General features: G+C 42.5%; 1 protein-coding gene across 1 annotated transcript; it reads right to left on the reverse strand.

Annotated features, from left to right (window-relative positions):
- Positions 1 to 528: 528 nt before the first annotated feature.
- Positions 529 to 1,611, reverse strand: LOC143551097 (uncharacterized). The gene has a single exon (XM_077041609.1). The coding sequence runs from the start codon at positions 1,609 to 1,611 to the stop codon at positions 529 to 531; it is 1,083 nt and encodes a 360-aa protein (XP_076897724.1).
- Between the last annotated feature and the right edge of the window lie 22,745 nt (positions 1,612 to 24,356).

The following is a 24,356-nucleotide window of genomic DNA, read 5'->3' on the forward strand; positions in this document are numbered from 1 at the left end:
TTACGTACTCTAGGTTCGTCATCATAATGGTCGTCCATCTCGTTATGAATTCTTCTGGCGTGCCTTCTCCCTTGAAGCACAATAATATTTGATGAGTCATCTCAAATTCTCCAATCCGGATCCCTCCAATAATCATGGTGTTCGATAGGGTACCAATGGCCTTTGTATTGTTAACGGTAGATAGCAGTGTGGAACCGAAAATCAACAACGTCGTGGGGTGTTTGCATCTCCGGTGACAAACTGCATTTGCGTGGGAACATGCGAATCTATATAGTTGCCACCTAAACATGTGCATTTCTATTTCTTGTACTCAACCGTATATTCGTTGGCACACTCGTCAGTTGTTTGCAACCATGGCTCAACTCGGTAGCGTCCCTCCATAACATAAAAAACAAACACCGTATGTTCCCACGATCGTTGATCACGCGTATTGAACAACCCCAGTAAGCGAGGGGGTAATGTCGTATTGCAACTCCATGCAATCTAAGTGTGCATTACATACTGGGCTACATCTCTATTAAACGTGCACTAAATACATGCCTTTATAGGCAACAATCTAGCAAACCATAGGACGTTGTTTAAACTTTCTGAGATGTTTGTAGTTAGGTTAGCCTGCCGACGATTACTCTTATCATGCACCACAATACACTTAATTTTATCAATGGAATTTAAGTAATCCCAGGCTTTTTGATTGATAGCCTTCATTTGCTTAATCGAATGCAAGTACCTTATGCAGCATGTTGTGCTCCCATTTACCCAACATATCCTCTTCAAGGTTGCGCTCTTGAAGTTCTGCCCCAAGTTTCTTACAATATGACGAAGACAAAAGCGATGGTAAGCATTAGGCTCTTTCCACTCCTCTAAAGTCTCCATCTCCTTAATGATTCCTTTATGTCGGTCGTAGATAGCACATAAACTGCCCATATTTTTATTCACAATATGCTCCCGAAACTGTTTGAAAAACCACATCCAGCTCTCATATGTTTCTTCATCGACAATTGCATATGCCACCGGAAATATGTGATTGTTTGCATTTTTGGACACTGCAATCAAAAACTTACCCCGATATGGACCATTTAGATGAGTCCCGTCTACAGAGATAACGAGCTGGCAATAATGAAAGGCTCTAATACTCGGCCTGAACACCCAAAACACATATTTGAATACTGCACATTCTGATGACACGTGCGAATGATGTAACCATTGTACAATAGTACCAGGGTTAGCGAGTTGTAATGTACCAAGGAACTTGGGTAATTCGAAGTTATCGTCCCAAGTAATGTAGATACTCTCTATCGCTTTTCTTTGTGCAGTCCAAGCTTTAGAATACGTAATATCAACGTGCAACTTATCTTTGATGTAAACTTGAATTTGTTTTGCTTTAAAAGTTACATCTACAAGAATTTGCGACAAGATATGCGAGGCAACATCTTTGGATGTTAATGAGCGGTTATTGTTGCGTTCTACTATGGAGTAGCAACTGTGTGCAAGTGTCCACACAATTATTCTCCGCAAGTTGTTATCTCTTCTTTTGGAGGCGGCTACAGTCCAACAACATGTCAGATGGGCTATATAAGAGTACCATCTTTGTTTGGCTTTAATGTGCAACATTTTTCTTTCGAAAATGTTGGCTTGCTATTGGACACATAGAGCTCTCTGTGCTTTCCAACGTTCCACCTACGCATGGTTAACATCACCTCGCCCTTGGATTTGAATGACATACCAACTGGGATTTCCTTCATAGCCTCATTCCATTTAACACTATCATTGTCATTATTAAAATTAGAAAGCTAATAATCTTTTAACTCCACGACATGATCAGAATAATCAACCTGTTGTTGAGAAAAATTCTTGGATTTGAATGACATGCCAACTTGGATTTCCTTCATATCCCCATTTCATATAACAATGTCATTGTCATCATTAAAATTAGAAAGCCGATAATCTTCTAACTCCCCAACATGATCAGATAATCAACTTGCTGTTGAGAAAATCCGTTATAAATATCGGAATGGTAATGCTCTGATGATGGAGAGACAACAACATCTTCTTCCGATTAAACGTCTTCTGGAGTGAATTCACTTTCTTCAGACGTGTAACCTTCAAGGAAATAATCGAATGAACACAATATATATACAGGACAATCTTAAAAATGTATAACAAAAATGAAAACGCTAACCGTCTGAGTCATCAAAACCCCCATTGTCATCATCGTTATTATTAACTTGTTCAGAAGACATGTTTAGAGTATTCTAAACTAGTGTAATTTGACACACCGAGCTCCAAATGTTGTGATTGTATATGATCATATTGGTGTGCTAGTGACTCAACATCTTCAATAATTATTGAATGAACAAAACCCTCTTAAAAGATCCATGCAACTTGTATAGTGGAAAAGAGCTATTGTTTGCCGTTTTACGCAAATTTCAGCTATGAATTTTTCACCAGTTTCTGCTAGATAGTACAACATGCTCATACTATCTTCCCCAACAACATATGAGGATTCACATACGTCTTGAAATGTGTAGTAGAGTAACAAATGCAGGCTATTGGATTGTTGGTCGATTTGAACATAATTACAAATCAACGCAACAAATTCTTCATATGTTATTTTGTATCTCATAATAAACGAAGGTGCATTAGTGGATTCGTCAACCTAAACAACTCCGTTTACGTATGAAATATGTTCACTTCCCCTTTACATGTGATTATGGATGGGCGAATATTTTAGAGTGCTATTTGAGATGGCAAAAGTTAGAATAATTGTATTTTATTTTAATTTCTTTATTAAATCCTGATAACGAGTTAGTGAATTGTAATATTTGGAAACCGTCAAATATTTAAATATTTGTTTAACTAGTGATCCAAATTTTCTTTCAAAAGACATTAATCCTCTAAATGGGCTGCTGGATAAATTCGTCTAAAGTCAACTCCCGTAAACACTAGTCAGGAGAGGCTCGGAGGGTGTGCGAGCCGCACCATCGGCCGGGGCACATAAGGTTCAGGGGCACTAACTTTTTTATACATAATACATATATATGTTTTTTGATGTTAAAAATAAGGTTTGTTGCAATGGTTAATGAGATAATTACATGCTTAAAATGGTTTCTGCTTATTATAAATTAGTCGATAAAGTTTTATCCATGTACATTGGCGAATACAAAATTTTCGTTAAGGCCTACGGGCCTTTTTATATTGGCTCGGCCGAGGTATTTAAATTCTTGTAGACGACCTTGACACTCGCCCAAAGGCACGATAATGCGGTAAGATAAAACCCGTTCATAACAATAAAACGTCGATTTCTCAAATTAGTCATTTTCAAAAAAATATATTACAGGTATGTTAATAAACAAATTAATAAAGAAATTGAAAAAAAATTGCCTATAAAATATTTAAATTATACTTTTTTAATTACCTATGATATTTATTATAAAATATTTAAATTATACTATTTTAATTACTTATGAAATAAAAATAAAAAAAATGTTAAAAAAAACTCGGTTATAAGAAAAATTAAAAGAAAAATAAAAGTTGTAATAAATTTAAAACTATAGTTTTCAAATAAATGTTTTTAAAAAAATAATACTGTAAAAAATAATAATATAACTCCACTCTTATGATTTGAAATGACATAAGTGAATAGTATGTTAAGAAAGGAGAAAAGTCTTGTCAATATATCGTTAGTGTCTGCATTGTTCACTCACGTCATTTGAAATGACATGAGTGAATAGTATGGTCAAAAAGAAAAAGGTATTGTCAGTTGTCATAAATGACAGTATTGTTCACTTATGCCATTTGAAATGGCGGAAGTGAACAATGTGGTCAGAAGGTAAAAAGACAGAAAAGTCTTGTCAATTGTCATAAATGTCAGTACTATTAACTTCCGTCATTTCAAATGGCGGAAGTGAACAGTGTGGTCAAAAGGTCTCGTCAAACGTGTCAGGAATATATACTATTCACTTACGTCATTTCAAATGGCGGAAATGAGACAAATGTATAGAGGCAGACTATAAAGGGGTAAAAGCAGTAGCGGAACCAGAAACTTTTACCCAGAGGATCATATCATATACAAATTTTATATCGTAACTAAAATCAAAAAAGCACGAAAACCAATTAAAACAACAAAGCGCGTGCACATATGCACGCATCTAATCATATTTCAAAATCTAAATCATTACTTATTGTGAGACTTAAACTTTAAACCGCATGAGAACTAATATTCACTATGTACACACCTTCATAATACTAAAAGTCCTTTTATGAAAAAAAAAAATTGTTAGCTAATAATAACGTGTCTTGTATAAATTATATATTTATCACATGAGTTTTCATGTAATGTCTAAATATTAGAAACTATTCCTCAATTATATCTTTTGTTAGAAGCATCCAAAAGAGTTTAAGAAAATCAAATAAATGTAAAAAGTCCACTCCAGTAAAAATGATTTTTTAAGTATAAATATATTTTGTATAATGCATAGAAATATTTTTCAAAAAATATCAGAAATTATTAAATACGAAAGTATACAAAGTATAATTCAATAAGATACAGGTAAAAAAGTAAATGTTACTATTGCAGAACAGTCGACTTTTAAATATGTCACATTTGTACCTTTTGACAGTGTAATGTTACTATTGCAGAACAGTCCATTTTTAAGAGGGTCAATGGACCCTCCTGACCCCCCCCCCCCCCCCCCCCCCCCACCATTTAGTTCCGTCCCTGGGTAAAAGTGATGAAATGGCGGAACACATGGTAAATAAGTCACTTCCGTCATTTGAAATGGCGAAACACATGAAAAACATCCAGCTAAGTGGCTAACCAGACAATTTCTGGCACGCTCTGCAACCATTATGGGTTCTGCCAATATTTCAAATGAAGAAACACCTACAAACCCAAAAATATTTTCTCTTATAAACCATTTCATCCATTTCATTTTTCTTATTTATAAAAATTTTTCATTAATAGTATAAATAAACAATTGCAAACCGTTTTTAAAAATAACTTAAAAGAATGTCTTTTTTTATTATTTTACATTAATAAGTTAAGCCATACCTTTTTTCTAACAAGTTCATTTGAATTTTTCTTATAAGTTAACCCAATCATTTTTGTTACAACCTCATTTTCAAAAAGTCATGTCCTTTGGGAATTAGAAAAAACAATCCCAAACACACATATAATCTTAAATTGGAGATATCACAAGCTTAAGAGAAGTATAGGACAAAACCAAAGAAGAAAGCATATTGTTTACTTTCTTTAAAACGAAAGTAACTAAACTATATACACAACTCAATTGTGAAGTGAAATGGTCAAACATATTCTCCTCGGACGTATGTTGAAACTTGGAAACAAGCCAAACAAGTTGACGAGATCTTTTCTTTGATATTTTCACTTTTTTTCTGACATGTTTTAATTTAATTATCCATGTTCATAGTGGGTGTTTAATATTTATATGTAACGCTAACAAGTAATGGTTTAATACTTAAAAGAGCTAGTCTCACTTTTATTATTTACTAACTAGAGGTTTACCCGGCGCGTGGGCAAGTTGGTAAAACCCAGTGGTGGTAAAATCCAAGTGTCGTTGGTTCCAAGCGTTGAGGCGGTAAGTCGACGTAAATTCGGTCGGCTTCGGTTACGTGCGCTACCGGAACTAAAACCAAAAATAAAACAAAAAAATATATAAATTGAGGTGGACCAATGGGGGTGGCGTCGGTTGGTAAAACTTCAGCGTTGGTAAAACCCGACTATTGTCAATCTCGGGCGTTGAGTCTACGAAAATTCGACCGGTTTCCGTCACGTTAGTTACGGTACCGAAACTAAAAAAATAAAATTAGCATTCGGTTGAGTTTCGTTATGATAGTGAAACTAAACCAAACGCGACAAGTCCATGCAACCATGAGCCCAGCTAAAAAAAAGAACATTAAAAACAAAAACTACATTAGGCAACTTTAGAGGCTCGAACCCTGGTTGACTACCAGTCAAGGTATTCACAGACAACATATGATGGCTAACCATTAAATCAAGTGAAAATATTCAAAACTATTATCTGAAATACTAAAACATACAAAATTTACTTTGTGGCGCCAAAGATCTATTTTATACTAATTAGTAATTATATTAAACTTTGCATTTATTTTATAATAATTACGTATATCATAGTACTTTTTATTAATAGATTCGTTCGTCATATGAAACATGCATGTACCATTTATTAGAAGAGTTTCAGTTTTCGGTTAAAATTAAACACAGCTTGATTCAACTTTTTTAGCTAGCAAGACAAGGAACATTATATAGCCATTCAACATATGATTTTCACATTATTCTACTATGTTTCAAGTGTCCAACTGTCCATAACCTCAGTCTTAGACCATGTGGTGGGTTGGTGCCCTGCTCCAGTAATATTTATTTTATTGGCTACGAAAGTAAATACAGACATTTTCACATCTCTTACCCAACGCCCGTTAACCCACTCAAGCTCCACTCCTTAACAACCTTTGGCATCCTCTATTCCTCTATAATACTTTAATGTCAACTCACTCACTGCATGTAGTCTTATAACGTTAATTGATATTTACATCACATATTTAGAAATGTTTCCTTGTAATATTAATTGAAGAAATCCATGTAGGCAATGTAATAAAAATGTTAATAATCTAACAAATATCACAAGCAAAAAGAGCAAAAACTAGATTCCATAAAATTCAAAAGGTACCAATACAAATCAACAAACAAAAGCTAACACATAATAATCTTTTCAAAAAACAGAATAAAGAACATCATCACTAGCATTGCTACAACCCCTCTTACTCGCCACCACCGTGCCACCACCGCCGCCGGCGTTACCCGTCTTCACATCTCCGCCGTGAGGGTGGTTGTCCGTGGGCGGATGGTAGTACATCCGGGCAGTCTGCGGGCAGTGCGAGTGGACCCTACAAGCGATTCTAAATGCATCCAAAATCTCACTTTACTTTCCCATTATCTTTAATTAATTAACACACTCTTAATTTCTCTCTCTAGAAGATTATGTTGATGAGACAGAAGTGAAGTGACTAGAAAACTGGCCAAACGTTGGAAGATTTAGATCCCATAAAGTTGTTGGTCGGAAAAGAAAGAAGAGACACGGACACCTTAATGTTGGTCGGGGTTGGTTGAGTAGAGTATTTATATGTGAGTCGTGTAGTAGATTTAACACGTTGTTGTGGAATGTTAGGCTGAGGGGTGTGGGGCTTCAACGGGGGCGCTAGAGCCCCTCCGCTCGCGCCCCCAGGCGCTAACACCATACCACCGGGGCGCTAACGCGAAAATCCATGCAGGCGTGAGCCTGTTAGCGGGAGAAGAGAGAGATGAGCTTGTTGAATTTTAGAAAAAGAGCCGTTGGGCTCTTACTAAATTAAAAAAAAAAAATTCCTATATAATACCCCATTTCACCCATTTTTATACCACAACTTCAAACCTTCACCCAAAATCAATTCATCTTCTCAACTTTTTAAAAAAAAATGGCTGGAAATTGGTACCCAAACCTTGATTCAGATTATATTGACGACGATTTATGGTCGTTACCGCACCAACCGATGTTTTATTCGGAGCCACAAGAATCATCCGGCTTTCAACCATCCAACACACAACCGTCTCCTAACTTTGTTGTTCCGGAGACACAAGAATCACACGGTGAAGCTACGAGACCAAAAAGACGCGTCCACCGGAAAAAACAACTTGCAACGGACGGGTCGGGACCGGCTTCGACTCCGAGGACGAAACGGAAAGCCACTCCGTGGTCATCGGATGAGAAGGAAGCCTTGTGTCGGGCTTGGATAGTCATTTCTGAGGATCGGCGTTGCGGTAATTGTTTTAACGTTTTTAAAAATGATTTTTAATAAAAAAGTTAAATATAAAAATTAAATGGAAATCTAATTTATTTATTCATTTTGCAGCCGATTACCAAAAGAGCAAGATTTTTTGGACAAAGGTTAGGGAGACGTTCTACATGCTCGTTGGGAGTACAGAGCGGAACGCCGATATGATTTCGGGTCGGTGGTCCGAAATCAGAAAATTTGTCGGCTTGTTTACTAATCTTTTCAACAGGAACAACGGTCGTATGAGACCAAGTGGCAGTGATGATTTGGCGGTTTACAATTTCACGGTCGAAGAGTGAAAGCAGGAGTGTTTGCGGAGGTATGGGATGGTGAAGACGTGGGACGATTTATTGTTGTGGGAGAGGTTGAAAAGGTGTTCCAAGTGGGTTGAGCTGGTGGCGCCGGACTTTGATGCGGAAGTAAAGGCGAAACGGACTAAAACTAGTTCGTCTGGAGCGTATAGCACTTCAACCGGGTCGGATTGCCGCGTTGGATTCGACTTAAACATTGCGGAGGAGGAAACGTCTTCACCGCCGAGGAGGCGGCCATTGGGAAGGGACGCCAAGGGGAAAAAACCGGCTGAGGGGGAAGCCGTAAACATCGCCAATCTTGTTGAATCCCTCAATAAATTCAACAAAACCATGGAGGTGGTCTCTAATAACAAAAAGAAAAAAAGTCGAATGAGAGATTTGGACTTTCTTATTAGAGACTTCAGTAACCTAAATCCGGTCGATCAAATGCTAATGGAAAAGCAAAAGGAACGTATCCGAAAGAGGTTGATCGAAGAAGACCAAGCCGAAGAATAAGAATAATGTTTTTTTTTAGTACTTTAATTTTTATTTTATTTTTAGATATTAATGTGTTTTTTTTATTAATGTGTGTTTTTTTAATAATTTATGAGTTTTTTTAATAATACGTTGTTTGAATATATTTATAAAAAAATAAAAAAAAATTCGCTGGAGCCCCTCCACACCAGGGCCAGGGGCTCCAACGGGGGCTCCAACACCCCCCTTATCCAGTTTCTCTCTCTGCTACACGTCATAATATTATTGGTTGGAGCCCCATTAAAGCCCCCCACACCCCTCAGCCTTAAATATTAATATTTAGTCCTTTGATTTTGGACTTTTGATTTATGAAACTTTTTTTTTTTTCTAGGCTTTATGATAAAGTGTAATATAATTTTTTTATGGCAAATATAAACGTTTAAAATGCGATCACTTTAGTCTGAAAATCATCTATTTTATGAAAGTAGCAATAATTTGTATTCTAGAAAAATAAAAAAAAAATTATTATTATTAGATAGATTTTAGTGAACACTTGAATGAAATCGTTTGCTTTGCGGAAACGCTTAGACGATTGTCTTTAGACTTTAGATACGTGGCAGATGCATAACTTGTTATAGTGTTATTATTCATAAAACGTTCTACTTAATGCGCATTATGTTAGTCTCATTCGCCTGTTTATGCACTATTTATATCACGTATGTTTGAATTTGATGTTTTGCTTTGCCACACATGTGTTAGCTTTATTAGTCACGAAACACTTATGTTCGCAAAAATGTATATAGGTTTCAATTCACTTATGGTACCGGGTAGGCGGGTACCTCATAGGCATACACCTAAAATGAGGGCACTGGCGAAGGTTACTTAGTGCCCGGGGAGGCCCCGGCCCCCCTGTTTTTTTACGCGATAGTGTAAATTTATCCTTTTTCATCCGAAATTTTTTATACGTAGTGCATATTTAGCCGTTTTCGGCTGGAATCTTTTATACGTAGGGTAAAATTTAGCCGTTTTCGGCCGAAGATTTTTATACGTAGTGTAATTTAGCCTTTTTCGGCCGAAATTGTTTTGTACGTAGTGTAAATTTAGCCGTTTTCGGTCGAAAATTTGAGTCCGGCCCACTTTGTTTGTGATTTTTTTTATACATTTTGAGTCCGGTCCCTCCAGTGTCTTAGTCCAAGCTTCGCCACTGAATGAGTGCGTGAGTAGTTGAGGATGTATCCGTTTATCTGTGTCCCAATAGCGATTAACTCCTGTCCATATTAAAGTATTTCATTGTGTTTCTTTAGTGTTCACCAGTTTAATATCTTTGTTAGTTAGATACTGAAGAGGTAGGTCCCAGCAGAGCCCAGTTGGACCCGCAAGACTCACCTTGAACAGGGACGTATGCGCAATGACCAACTGCTCCAGCAGGACCCACCATGCTCAAAGAACCTTACGCGCAGTACGCCAGCTGTACCCGCAGGGAAAGCCTCCCAATGGTGAAGTACCCCGCCTGTTCCCGCAGCTGCGGATACAAGCCATCAGGGAAGGCTACCCGCACTAACAGCAAGGCTACACGCACAAGGCATTAGCCACTTCAGTAGTCACATGAAGGAATGAGCAAGGCGGGAATACTCCCGCCTAAATGAGCCAGTCCGTATGCTTCTGGAAGGTCTTTCGTACTATACCTACTAAGGTATGGGCGGAACAGACAATTTGACCAGAGCAGCCCATGAACCAATCACAGGGTGACAGCTCACCGACAACAATACGAGGAGGAGCACCCTCTAGTACTGTTTGTCACTATTAGCCGCTGCCTACTCACCAACCCTTACGATGGGACGTGCGCAGCCTACAGTTGGTGGAACAGTGCGTAGCCGGCAGTAAAGGAACAGTATACAGCCGACCTTTACTGTTGGCCGTAGCCTATCCACCAACCAGCATGGCCTGTGCGTAGTCCACTGTTGGTGGAACAGGAATACTATTCAGCCGGCTGTACCTTCTAGGAAACCTACCTTCGGCTATAAATACTCCAACACCTTGGAATGGTAAGGACATCATCTGATATCTCAATCTTATCTAGCAATCTCTTAGTATACACTTATATTCAGAGCAATCTAGTATGATTCTCACGCCAGAGGGTGGTCACAAGGAGGAACCCCCCCTTCTCAGTGACGAGCTTACGGTGTCTGTTTTGCAGGTCTCCAGAAGAACAACCTTCTCTACTGGACCTCATCCTCGTGGGAAACATTACTTAACCCCCAGATTATCTATAATCTGTCCGTGGGTTCACCTAGTGTTTATTCATTGGCGCCATCCGTGGGACGAGAGGGAAGAATCCGATACCGACGCAAACCCTCGCCATAAGGCGAAAGGGAAGCGTAAGGAAACGGACTTCCAGCCGAAAAGGAATTTTGGGGAAGCTTTTAAACCAACGAATGCGGAGAGAAACCCGCGTGACTTCTCCAAAACCTTTAGGCCAACTGCTACAAATGCAGGAAAGTCAAAGTTCGCAAGGGACATTGCGGAAGCAATCGCCCCGAGAAGTGCCAAACAAATGTCCAACATTGGCACTTATGATGGTCTATCCGACCCAGACGACCACTTGAACAGGTTCATTGCGGAGGCAACCTTCAGTAACTGGACGGAACACACGTGGTGTTACATGTTCCAGATGACTCTGGTCGGAGCGGCCAGGGCATGGTTCGATCGCTTGCCGGTCCACCACATTTATGATTGGGCGGACTTTCAGAATAAGTTCAGCCAGCACTTCAGCCAGCAGAGGAAATATACTGAAGAACAGTGGACGATCCTCAATTGCGTTAGAGAGGAGGATGAATCTTTACTAGACTTCATCACCCGCTTCAATTCCAAAAAGCTAAGTCTCGGCAACATAAGTGAAGATCTTGTTCGCGCAGCTTTCATCCAAGGCGCCGAATACCCAGAGCTTATCCGCACATTGACGGGTAAGGATGGCATGCCATCAACATGGGATGCCATCATGACGGCGGCCAAGCGCTTTGCCGAGACGGAAAAGCAACTGGGAAGGGATCTTCCCCAGAGTACACACCTCTACACGCAGAGGACAAGAGAGAACAATGTTCGGATCGCCCGGCAGAACAAAAAGAGGAAGCTAGGTATCTGGCAGTCAAGGGTAAACTTTGACACCTCATCCAGCTCTCACCCTCTTGTTGGCGAAAGAAATCACACACACCCTTCAAGCCAAAAGCACCGGTGGACGCCACTCACCAAAAGCGTCACGGAGATATTTGCCACTGAAAAGCTACTGTGGCCAAAAGCTCCAATGATCCGGCAGCGACCTAATGCGGATCAGAGCAAATCCCGTGACTTCCACGGGACAAAAGGTCATGGTACGGAAGAGTGTACATCCTTGAAGGATATTGTTGAAGCATTCGTCAAGAATGGAAGACTGGCACACCTGGTGGCATCAATCAAGAAGGGAGGAAGAAACGACAACCGGTACCGAGGCAACAGACGAAAGCCTGTAAAAAAAGCATCAACATGGTTCATGGTAAGATCAGAGGAAGAAAAAGGCGAACGACAGAACCATGCGCGTGGAAGGAAGCTGAGGTGCGCTTCCCGCGAGTGCCAGGAGGACCCAGCAAAGAAGGCCCTATCGTCATCAAAAGCCAGCTGGGGCACTACATCACTTCTCGCACTCTTGCTGACAACGGCGCCTCGTCAACGGTGATGTACAGGCAGTTCTTTGACAAGCTAGATGATGAAGACAAGGAACGCCTGGAAACGATCTGCGCTTCGATGGAAGGGTTTGATGGCAGCACAAACACCCCCTGGGTATCCTATCTTTCCCCGTCACTCTTACAAATGGGTAACACTCCCGCACAGAAGATGTGGACTTTGTCGTGATGAGGAAGCCACACCACACATACGACATTCTCTTCGGGAGAGACGGGATGGCAAGATTCAACGCCGTGGTATCCTCAGTCCACGGCATGATGGGATGGCCAACAGCTGAGGGTGTAGCGATGATCACCGGCATTCCCCAGGTATGCATCGCATCTGTCTCATCTAAACCCAAACCAAAGATGGCTAAACCAACCATCACCGAACCAGAAAAATGGGCCTTCAATGGCAAGTACCCTGACCAGGCCGTCACCATTGGCCCGACAATTGTTGATCCCACACGCACCTTACTCAAGCGCCTATTACAAAAAAATGCTGACATCTTCGCGTGGACACCAGCTGACATGACTGGTGTACCCCGAAGTAAGGCAGAGCATAAGCTCAAATGCAATCCGGCTGTTACGCCGATCGTACAAAAGCGCAGAGTAATGGGGCCAGAACAGACTAACGCGTGTAGAACCCAAGTCAAGGAACTCCTTGACGCAGGCATCGTACGCGTTAGTAGACATCAAACTTGGGTTGCAAATCCCGTTATGGTACCGAAGAATAACAAACAATGGCGCATGTGCATAGATTTCAAGGACTTGAACAAAGCATGCCCCAAAGATTGTTATCCGTTACCCGAAATTGATCTTAAGGTGGACTCGTTGGCACCGTTCTGCCTTAAATGCTTCCTGGACGCGTATAAGGGGTACCATCAAATACACATGGCCGTTGATGATCAGGACAAAACCGCTTTTCGGACGCCCGATGGCACATTTTGTTACCAAATGATGCCATTCGGACTTAAGAATGCCGGGTCCACATACCAACGCCTGATGGACAACCAGTTTCATGCCCAAATTGGGAGGAACTTGGAAGTCTACATGGATGACTTGGTCATCAAAAGCCCTGACCCAGAAGCGATGTTGAAAGACATCGAAGAGACTTTCAACACGCTCAGGAAGATAAACATGAAGCTCAACCCGAGCAAATGTGCCTTTGGAATGGAAGAAGGGAAGTTCTTGGGGGTCATCGTCACTAAAGATGGCTTCAGAGCGAACCCTGAAAAGGTCGAAGCCATTATCAAAATGGAATCACCTACTACCATCAAACAGGCTCAGACACTGAATGGACGACTGGTGGCACTTAATCGCTTTTTGGCAAACCACGCGGATAAGTCGTTTCCCTTCGTGTCAACGTTGAGAAACTGTTTAAAGAAAACGCACTTCCGCTGGACACCAGAAGCGGAAGCAGCTTTTCAGGAGATTCGGTCACGCTTGATCGAACTCCCAACACTCACAGCACCAGAAGCGGGAGAGGAGTTAATCCTATACCTTTCCGCAACAGATAGAGCAACCGGGGCAGTCCTGCTAGTAAAGCGAAAAGGCATCCAGATGCCAATCTATTATGTCAGCCGTATCCTAACAGACGTAGAAACCCGGTACTCTACCCTCGAAAAATTAGTCTTAGCACTTATACACGCTTCACGCAGGTTAAGACGATATTTCCAGGGTCACCCAATCACCATTCTCTCCAACTTCAAACTTGCAAACGTTCTAGGCAAACCCGAGTTATCGGGACGCCTAGCCAAATGGGCAATTGAGTTGGGAGAATACGCGATAAAGTATAAGCCAAGACCAGCCATAAAAGGCCAGGTTCTGGCCGACTTTATTGCAGAAGTGCCTGCATCGCGGGAAAAAGAGTGCCAGGAAGAGGCTCAACCCTCTCCAGCACAAGACATCAATGATGTCTGGCGACTCTACACTGATGGGGCAGCCAATAACGAGGGTTCAGGCGCAGGGCTGAAACTAACCAACCCAGAGGGCCAAGAATACACTTACGCTATTCGACTGGATTTTCCAAGTACGAATAACGAAGCCGAGTATGAGGCATTCTTGGCTGGGCTGAGAATTGCGCGTAAGATGGGAGTGAAAAATTGGAAGCTCACGTGGATTCCATGTTAGTAGCCAATCAAATCAACGGGACGTACACGGCCGTGAACGACACAATGGCCCTGTACCTCGCACAAGCAAAATCCCTTATGCGCGATTTCAATGACTGCAAAGTCATACACGTCAAGCGAAGCGAAAACAAATCTGCGGATGCGTTAAGCAAGCTTGCATCATTAGCCTTTACCCACTTAGGAAAGGATATCCGCATTGAACTCCTCGAGACACCTTCGGTCCCTCACAAGGAAATTTGTGTCATCCAAACCGGCACGGAAACGTGGATGACACCAATAATAAAATACCTTGCGGCAGGTACACTACCAGAATCCAAAACACAGGCAAGAAAACTACGCTGTAAAGCACTGAATTATCAACTCATCGATGACATCCTTTACAGACGTAACTTTCTTGGCCCACTCTTAAGATGCGTGGACAACCAAGATGCTGACTACCTCCTAAGGGAAGTACACGAAGGCATCTGTGGAGTACACGCAGGTCCCCGCGCTGTTGTAGCTAAGCTAAACAACGCGGGATACTTTTGGCCGGGGATGCATACGGATGCACTGGCATACATCAGAAAATGCAGGTCTTGCCAGCTTTACGCACCCAATACGCACCGCCCGAAGAATGAACTTGTTCCAGTCACTTCTTCATGGCCATTTCAGAAGTGGGCCATCGATGTGACAGGCCCATTCCCTACAGCAGCAGGAAATGTTCAGTTCCTAGTGGTAGCCATCGACTACTTCACCAAGTGGATAGAAGCAAAACCCTTAGCCCAAACAACCGCAAAACATATCAAAAAATTTATTTGGGAATTTATTATTTGTCGTTTTGGACTTCCACAGAATTTGGTGAGCGATAACGGCACCAACTTTGCTGACAAGAAGCTACAACAGTGGCTGAAAGAACTTCAAATCACCCACACCTTTACCTCAGTAGCACACCCGCAAGGTAATGGTGAGGTGGAAAGAGCAAATAAGAGCATCGTCGAAGGCATCAAGAAAAGACTCTTGGAATACAGATCAGGCTGGGTGGACGAGCTTCCGCACGTCCTTTGGGCAAACAGAACGCTGAAGAAGGCCAGTACGGGAGAAACCCCGTTCAGCCTCACTTATGGCACGGAAGCCATGGTCCCGGTCGAAATTGGTTTACCCTCACCAAGGATCTTGATTCAGCCAGAAGACAATGATGCGGAAAGGCGGTTGGATCTTATGCTAACCGAGGAACGCAGAGACTTAGCCGCAGTGCGTGAAGAGAACTACAAGCGACAAATGCAAAAGTACTACAACACGCGGGTAAAACTCTGCAACTTCAATGTAGGAGACTACATACTGCGTAATAACGAGGCTTCGAACCAAGAACGCCCAGGAAAGCTGGCTCCGGTCTGGGAAGGGCCATACAAAATCAAAGAAGTCCTGGGAAAGGGCGCATACCAGCTCGAAAGGCTCGATGGCACTCCCATCCCAAGAACATGGAATGGAGCTCAATTACGCAAATGTTATATGTAGATCAATTCCAAACTTGTAAAGAAAAGGCCTAGAGCCACTTCTAATGGAAATGATTCTCCTTTCACAATGTGTTGATAGCCTTACCTTTATACTTATGAACTTCCCACACTGGTGCCGGTATTCACCACATAAATGGGGGAAGAAGTAAGTCGTTACGTGTGGAAGGCGGCAAAACCCGCATAAACACAACGCTAAAAATAAGGAAAACCTACACGCAGGTCAGATGTAAGTAAAGTTTAGCCATCCTTGTAAGTGCAAGTGACGGTCTTACCCGCACAATCACGAACAAGGAAGCAAAACTTCAACCTATCATCTACCACGTTCAAAGGTTAACTTATTCTGAACACTTAGAAAATTTCAAAGGAAAAGATGAGGAAAACTTCCACGCAGGTCAGATATAAGTAAAGTTAAGCCATCCTACTAAGTGTAAGTGACGGTCATACCCGCACAATCATGAAAGAGGAAGCGAAACAAACTTATAATTTACCACGTTAAAAAGTTAACTTATCTAAGTACTAAAGAAATTACTAAGTTAGATCAAAACATGCGTAAAATAAACAAGGCAAAGAACAAACACAATCTTTATTTCATCAAATTCAAATATTACAAAGATAGCTATACAAAAGCAAAAATCTATGCTAATGGTGGAAAGGGATCTTCAGAATCAGGCTTCAGGACCACTTCCACTTGGACCCGCTCCATCAGTAGAGCGTGGTGGTTCAAGGAAGGCTTTAAGAATAGCTAGCCCATCATCAGCAGCAGCGACTTCGTTCACCTTTTCCACCACCGGATGCGGGAAGGCGGCATACTGGTTCACTGCTTGGTCATAAACAGCTTCAGTATCCACATCAAACAAAGGGAAGTTGGTAGGCGGGATGCCTTTCTCAACGAACCCTATACCAAGCAGGAAGCCGGCCTTTTCCCCATCCTCATGAGAAGCGTTGAGGGCTGCGCTCATAGCATCGTCATAAGACGTCTCTGAGAAGACCCGATGCACAACCTACAAAGAAAAAATACAAGTATCAGAACCTTTTCTATTTTACAAAGAAAAGCGTGAAGACATAAAGCTAAACATACCTGAGACAACGCTTCTCGAAGAAGCCATTCCTTGGCAACCAGAACTTCTTGGAGGGCAGCTTGAGCTTCGTTACGGGCGCGTTCGGCTTCACTCTTGTTGAGGTTGGCAAGCAACACTTCTTTAGCCGCAGCCTCTTCGACGCCCTTTAGCTTCCGCTCAGTAGGGTCAAGCACCCCCCTCTGGTCCAAGATCTCCTGGAGCTTTTTGGCGTCTTCCATCGCCAAGGCATCATGAGCCTGCTGGAGAGCCTCTAATTTGGCTTTAAGCTCTTCATTCTCCACGCGTAGAGGCTCAGCAACAGCTTCAGCCTTGGTGGCCCTCTCGGTTGCGTTCCTCGCAGTCTCCTTAGCCAGCCGAAGCTGTTCATTAACAGCTTGGGCAGCCTTGGAATGGGCCTCGAGTCGAGCCTGAACTTCAACCTCGAGGGCCTTGAAGGCCTTCTCCTTTTCCGCAGCCACTGCGGAAAGCCTTTGGTTCTCCTCCCGGATAGCCCGCGCCTGAGCCACTTCTTTAAGGCGAGCTGCTTTTAACTTGTCGTTTTCACGACAAAGCAGCTCGACGCGCGGCTGCATCCGGGCCAGGAGAACCCGAAGCTCATTGGTTAGCCTACCCTCCTGGTAGCTAGCCATGGCTTCCCCCAACGCACCACTAGGAGCAGCGTGACGAGCCCATTCCACGCACTCTACAGGGGTGCGAAGGGTTGTTCCTCGGCGAATGTTCCATCGTGGAACATACACTTCATTGAAATCCGACACTGCAAAAAACATAAAGCAGTTAGGAAAAGATGATATATAAAAAAATATATATATATATATATATGAAAAGGGCCAAAAGAACCCTACGCACCTGTAGGGTCAATAACAGGCCGATAGCCGCCGAACCCATCACCTGAACCCAAGGGAAATCCATCCAAGAGGTCAGGCAGATGGGAAGGTGGCAGAGATTGGCGAGAAGCCCCATGCGTACCTGATGGATCAGCCGTCATTGCCGATGGCGGGGGCATGGTGGCAGCCGCCGCGGTCGCCGCCGCGGAATCCGCAGCAATAGTAACCGCCGGCTCTGTGAAAGATGCTGTAAAAATAGCACTCACAGCCGGCGGTGACGTCATCTCAGCTGGAACAGTCGGCTCAAAGGAGTGAGCAACTGAACCAGCGGAAGCAGGCGCAGGCGCCTGGGTCGTCGCCTCGGTAGGCTGACCGGGCCTACCGTCATTGGCGGGGAGGTACTCCTCTGCGCTCCACCCTGGAATGCGTCAACATCCACGCCTGCACAAAGAAGATAAGTGTTAAATGATAAGCTATGAAGATAAAGATAAAGGAAGCTTGTACTTACGGGTTTTCTTGAGCCTAAAGGTACGGAGATGCGGGGACGAACCCGATGGAGCCGGCCTCTTTGCGCCGGTCACCGTCGTCTTCTTTGGCTCTCCGGAGGTGACAGTCGCAACCTCCGGAGTGGTGGTCTTATCACCACCGGGATTCCCCGCCACCTCTTCGCTCTCGGTCTCCGAATCAGACCGAGGCGCTGGATCGGCAGTGGAGGCCTTCTCCTTCCCCTTCCCGCCGGCAGCCTTCTTCTTCCGCACCAACGGAGGACCATCTGCGGATTCCTCATCAGAGCATACGATTAAAGGAATTCCAGCAGAGGTTTCAACATTGAGGGGTCGAGGGTCGAATAGCGCCTTACCTGGCCGACGGGCGCTAAGGATCTCATGGCCTAGCGGATAGACCTCCACGAACCGATCCGCCGTTTGTTCTAGGATGGGCAACTCGTTCTCATCTAGAGCGCGAGTACCCATCCGTGCGGGACCGTCAGCCTCCCGCGGGTTCAGGAGCGACTGCAAGTCGTTCCCCTCTGAAATAATCAGGAAAAAAGTTAGAAGAAATTCAGAATCAACAAAAAGAAACAAAGCATACCGTAAGGAACAGAGTTCGAACCGTATTCGAGGACGATCAGAACCTTTTGCGCATCCGCCGCCTTCCACACCCGGCTCATCCCCAACATCACCATCCCGGACTCCGCAAACCGGTAAACCGGAGATTGGACCCGGGAAATCCTCGAAAACCATTCCGCCTCCTCGTAGTTGGAGGCGTGAAGGCTGGGAAGAGCTTGCCCGTTCTTAAACTTCATGGCAAGGGGGATGGCGCGAGCGGATATGAAGAAGAACTCCCGCTTCCATGCGCGAAGACTGCGCTCGGTCGCGCAAATCTTCAAACCCTTGATTCGGGTTATCAGGGTATACCACCCCTGGATGCACCTCCAAGTGTAGAAGGTCATCAGGCGGTCAACATAGGGCTCAATGCCCAAAATCCGGCACACCCACTCAAAGTGGCGAATCTTGGCGATCGCCATGGGGTGCAACTCGGTCAAATGAACACCGTGCCTCTCAAGGACACGGTAAACAAACTTTGTCAATGGGAACCTAAGATTCCCATAAACAAAGAATGCAGCATAAACCCCGATCTTGCCTCTGGGGGCATCGTACACCGTCTGGTGGGGTTCAGGAAACTCAGGCTCGAGAGACTCGAGCATGAACTTCCTGACGACGTACCGATACAGATCGCCAGGCAGAGCACACTGGCACTCGCCAGCAGTACTCTTGTCGTCAGCTGTAGATTCGAGTCACGAGACATCTTGTAAAAGAAGAAAACGATTTCGGGAGAATGCTTGCCTGAAAAGGTGAGTATTCGCCGGAAATCGCAAAGAGGATGAAGAGAAGAGTGAAAGTGTGGATTACAAAGAACCTTCTCCCCCTTTATATATTAATCGCAATTAATGCGATGAAATTAATGCGGAAGAGAGAGAAAACGAAGGTGCAATGAAACTATGACACGTGGCAAAAAGCAAGCTGGCAACAGCTGTTGACAGGACGCATACCATTAATTTCGCGGCCACGCGCCCGAAAAATCGCGCCCACGCGCCTGAAAAAGCGTCTGGAATGACCATGTACTGTCACGTCGCCATAACTTCCTGCACGTCCTGACACAGTCAGAAGAAACCGTCGCACAACGTTTCAGAGGTTTGGACTGTTCTTATCCTTCCACCAACCCTTCGAATTTCAAAATTCAAAATTCAAAAAGATTCAAAAGTAAGCGGGAAAATACCCCTTACCTTGGCAACCAAGTAACCGTAAGACGAGTGCGGGTACAGTGTCAAGGCAAAACCCTTCACATACTTAGCACCCACAGGGAATTGACGCCAGGAATACCTTGGAAGTAAAGTAACCGTAAGACGAGTGCGGGTACAGTGTTAAGGCAAAACCCTTCACATACTTAGCACTCTGCAGGGAATTCAAACCAAGAAGGATCTTCTGGGCCATGCTTGCGAAAACGGGAATAACATCCCCGCACGATGGGAACGTCGAGAACTATATTGTTTGAAACTCCAAGATGGAATTGGTGGTTTTAGCATAATTGATCACTATGTTGAAAACTACCAAGACCCCATGGAGAATCCACACAAGTGGGACTCAACGCTCCTGACTTGCGAGGAGGTTACAAACCTACCCGCTTCACACCCAAAGATCAAGTAGAAAAGTCGGGAATTTCTGCGTGACATCAGGAAAACCTCGGGAAGAATCACCACGGAAAACCTAAAAACTAAACCCTTTTCAAAACCCCTTGCTAAGTCCAAAAGTTCACCTCACTTATTAATAATTCATGAGAAGAACATTGGACTGGGGGGACTTGAAGAGGTAGGTCCCAGCAGAGCCCAGTTGGACCCGCAAGACTCACCTTGAACAGGGACGTCTGCGCAATGACCAACTGCTCCAGCAGGACCCACCATGCTCAAAGAACCTTACGCGCAGTACGCCAGCTGTACCCGCAGGGAAAGCCTCCCAATGGTGAAGTACCCCGCCTGTTCCCGCAGCTGCGGATACAAGCCATCAGGGAAGGCTACCCGCACTAACAGCAAGGCTACACGCACAAGGCATTAGCCACTTCAGTAGTCACATGAAGGAATGAGCAAGGCGGGAATACTCCCGCCTAAATGAGCCAGTCCGTATGCTTCTGGAAGGTCTTTCGTACTATACCTACTAAGGTATGGGCGGAACAGACAATTTGACCAGAGCAGCCCATGAACCAATCACAGGGTGACAGCTCACCGACAACAATACGAGGAGGAGCACCCTCTAGTACTGTTTGTCACTATTAGCCGCTGCCTACTCACCAACCCTTACGATGGGACGTGCGCAGCCTACAGTTGGTGGAACAGTGCGTAGCCGGCAGTAAAGGAACATTATACAGCCGACCTTTACTGTTGGCCGTAGCCTATCCACCAACCAGCATGGCCTGTGCGTAGTCCACTGTTGGTGGAACAGGAATACTATTCAGCCGGCTGTACCTTCTAGGAAACCTACCTTCGGCTATAAATACTCCAACACCTTGGAATGGTAAGGACATCATATGATATCTCAATCTTATCTAGCAATCTCTTAGTATACACTTATATTCAGAGCAATCTAGTCTGATTCTCACGCCGGAGGGTGGTCACAAGGAGGAACCCCCCCTTCTCAGTGACGAGCTTACGGTGTCTGTTTTGCAGGTCTCCAGAAGAACAACCTTCTCTGCTGGACCTCATCCTCGTGGGAAACATTACTTAACCCCCAGATTATCTATAATCTGTCCGTGGGTTCACCTAGTGTTTCTTCAGATACCATTTCGTTGAATTATATGTTAATATCTTTGTCAGCCACAAGTATCTAGACATGATATTTTGGATATTGTTTATTATGCAGTTCTTTAGTTAACACTTACATTTTCTACTCTACACATTCTCTACTTCTAAAATCACTATACATGTACTTCATAGGATTTGAACCAATGTTTTAAAAACCGATATTTTACTTTTACCGGATTATGCTAAAATATGGTACAACCGGTTGAACCAGGTTATACCGGAAGATTCAACCAGTTGAATAGCTTACCTTATAATTTCTTATGAATGTAACTTCAATCTAAAAATAACACAAAACTAAATGATTACATAACAAAAAATAATCTAAAAGTTAATCCATATTAAAAAAATAATACAAAGACACTCAACTTTAAATAAATAGATATAACGTGTACACGTTTGAATTAATTGCTGGGTTAAAAGTAATTTCGGAAAAATATGGGCCGCAATAATCAAAAGTTTCAAGGACTTAAAACCGGGTTGCCGGTAAAAACCGGTATTTTAGACAAAAACCGCCGGTACGTTGTTCTAGCAAACCGGTGAAAAATACAGGACTCAAAATACCGGTATGGTGTGAGAAATCCGGTTTAACCGATTCAACCGGCCGCTTTGAACCGGTTTTTAAAAAATTGATTTGAACCCACAACCACTAGGTTGAAGAATACACCACTTATTTAGTTAAACACATAATTTTAAACACCACTATTGAAGTCAACCAACAACATAAAGTAATCGAAGATGAGTGGCGGAGCCATCTTTGTAGCTAAGGGTTCGTCCAAACCCGGTCTATTTTCAGTTTTATATAGAAACTATAGTACGTATTAACGAGCGGAGTCATTAATCTTTTTTCGGCGATGGAACCCATTAAAATTTTAAAGTGAAAAGAAGAGAACATTGAAGATAGATAGTTATAGTGGCATTTTCAGTTTTCCAGTGACAACCTGTAACTCTGGTTTTAAAAAAGATCATAATGTGTTGAAGAAGATACTAGAGTATAATAAATGCTCATTGCCAAAAGCCAAAACCTACAGCGGTATTTAAAAAAAAGAGTAGCAAACTAAGCTGACAACACGTTGCATTGCATACAGATCATTTAATTTAATAGTTTCAAGTAATTTTATAATTTATCTTATTTTTTATAGATCGTTTCGGTTCTTGATATATCAATTTTACAATGAAGCCTTATCTTTTTTATCAGTTAACCATAACCGTGATAAGTTCCATACAATGATTATTAATTTTTGTTATTGTTAGTTATCTGTTCGGTTTCGTTAACATTCGACTATAGGACACCCTTATTTATTCGTTAACTTTGTTTTGTTTATTGTTTAACTTTGTTTTCTTTTTGTTTATTGCTACAATAACTTTGTGTTTGCGTATTGTTATCACAATTTTCGTCAACGTATGAGAAAAAATCATATAATGGCTCATTTATTAGTACTTGTTCGCGGCACCCGTCTTGAAGAAGGCCGTTAACAAACCCAAGGATCAAAAAATTCCGAACCCATAAAAAAATAATTTATGGCTCTGCCACTGTCTAAGATAACATTTTCACGATATTTCTACATTTCATTCTTGTTTTCTCACGATGCTGGAATTTTCCATTATGATCGAATTGTGCTTGATTCTTGTTCTCTTAATAATACAACATGCTACTATTATCACCAGCATCTCTACACTCAAAACTTGAACCATATTCTTCTTTATCCTTGGATAATATTTTGATGGCTACCCATTTTAGGTCATTAGATTCCCCCACACACTAGGGATAGAATATAATATGACGAAATGAAAAGCTTATATAAGGTTCGCAAGTTGATGCAAACCACCACATAGCATGATCTATACAAAACTGACTAAATCAGAATTATTCAAGTTTATCATGAGGCGTTTCAACTACTCTATCCTCAACAATATAGTGAGTGAAACTACAAGAAAACGAGACATTAGATACATGGGTGCGAGTTTCTAGCATGACATGAAAATAACCAAATTTTGGGTTGGCATATAACTCGTTTAGTAAACAGAATGTGTTGGATTGTGATACGGTTTATTCGAGACAACCGTCAATCTCTCCAAGAACACAAGAGAAGACGAGAAAATAGACCCAAATAATAATTCTTTCTTATTCTTTTTCTTAAACGAGATTACAATATATAGAAAAACAAAGAAACAATAAGGAAACATAATTTGACTATAATAAGAAAACTAAATAAAAGATAAACTTAAATAATACTAATAAACTTATTATATTTAATAGGGTCGTATCAATTCCTGACCCCTTGAAAACGTCCTTGTCCTCAAGGATGGAATGTCGTTGTCATGGCGGTCGCCACTCCAGTAGTACAACGTTAAGTGGGGTGGTCTTAACATAGCACCACGGTGGCCACCATTCGAGTCTTCCGGTGTTATTCGGTCCAATGTCAACAGACCACCACAAGGATCGCAACACAGGTCGCCTTGTTGCACATTTTAACGGTGTCGGTGCCAACGAGCTAACTGTACTATTGTAAATTTGATTGACATATTTATTAACCATCAAATTACCAATATGTTGCTTATATTTACCAGTTGCATGCCCACCTAAGGTTACATCCCTCAATCCTTGAGTAACTTCCTCATTAACAATGGTTTCATGATCAGATTAGCAATTGTATTGATAGAACCAACG

The sequence above is a fragment of the Bidens hawaiensis genome, unplaced genomic scaffold, assembly GCF_021521415.1.
Source record: "Bidens hawaiensis isolate Kalapana, Puna unplaced genomic scaffold, B.hawaiensis_p1.1 tig00016263_1, whole genome shotgun sequence".
In the NCBI taxonomy this organism is placed as follows: Eukaryota; Viridiplantae; Streptophyta; class Magnoliopsida; order Asterales; family Asteraceae; genus Bidens; species Bidens hawaiensis.

Coding starts and splice junctions, on each gene's coding strand:
- LOC143551097 (XM_077041609.1), bottom strand. CDS start 1,611: ATGTTGCACATTAAAGCCAAACAAAGATGGTACTCTTATATAGCCCAT.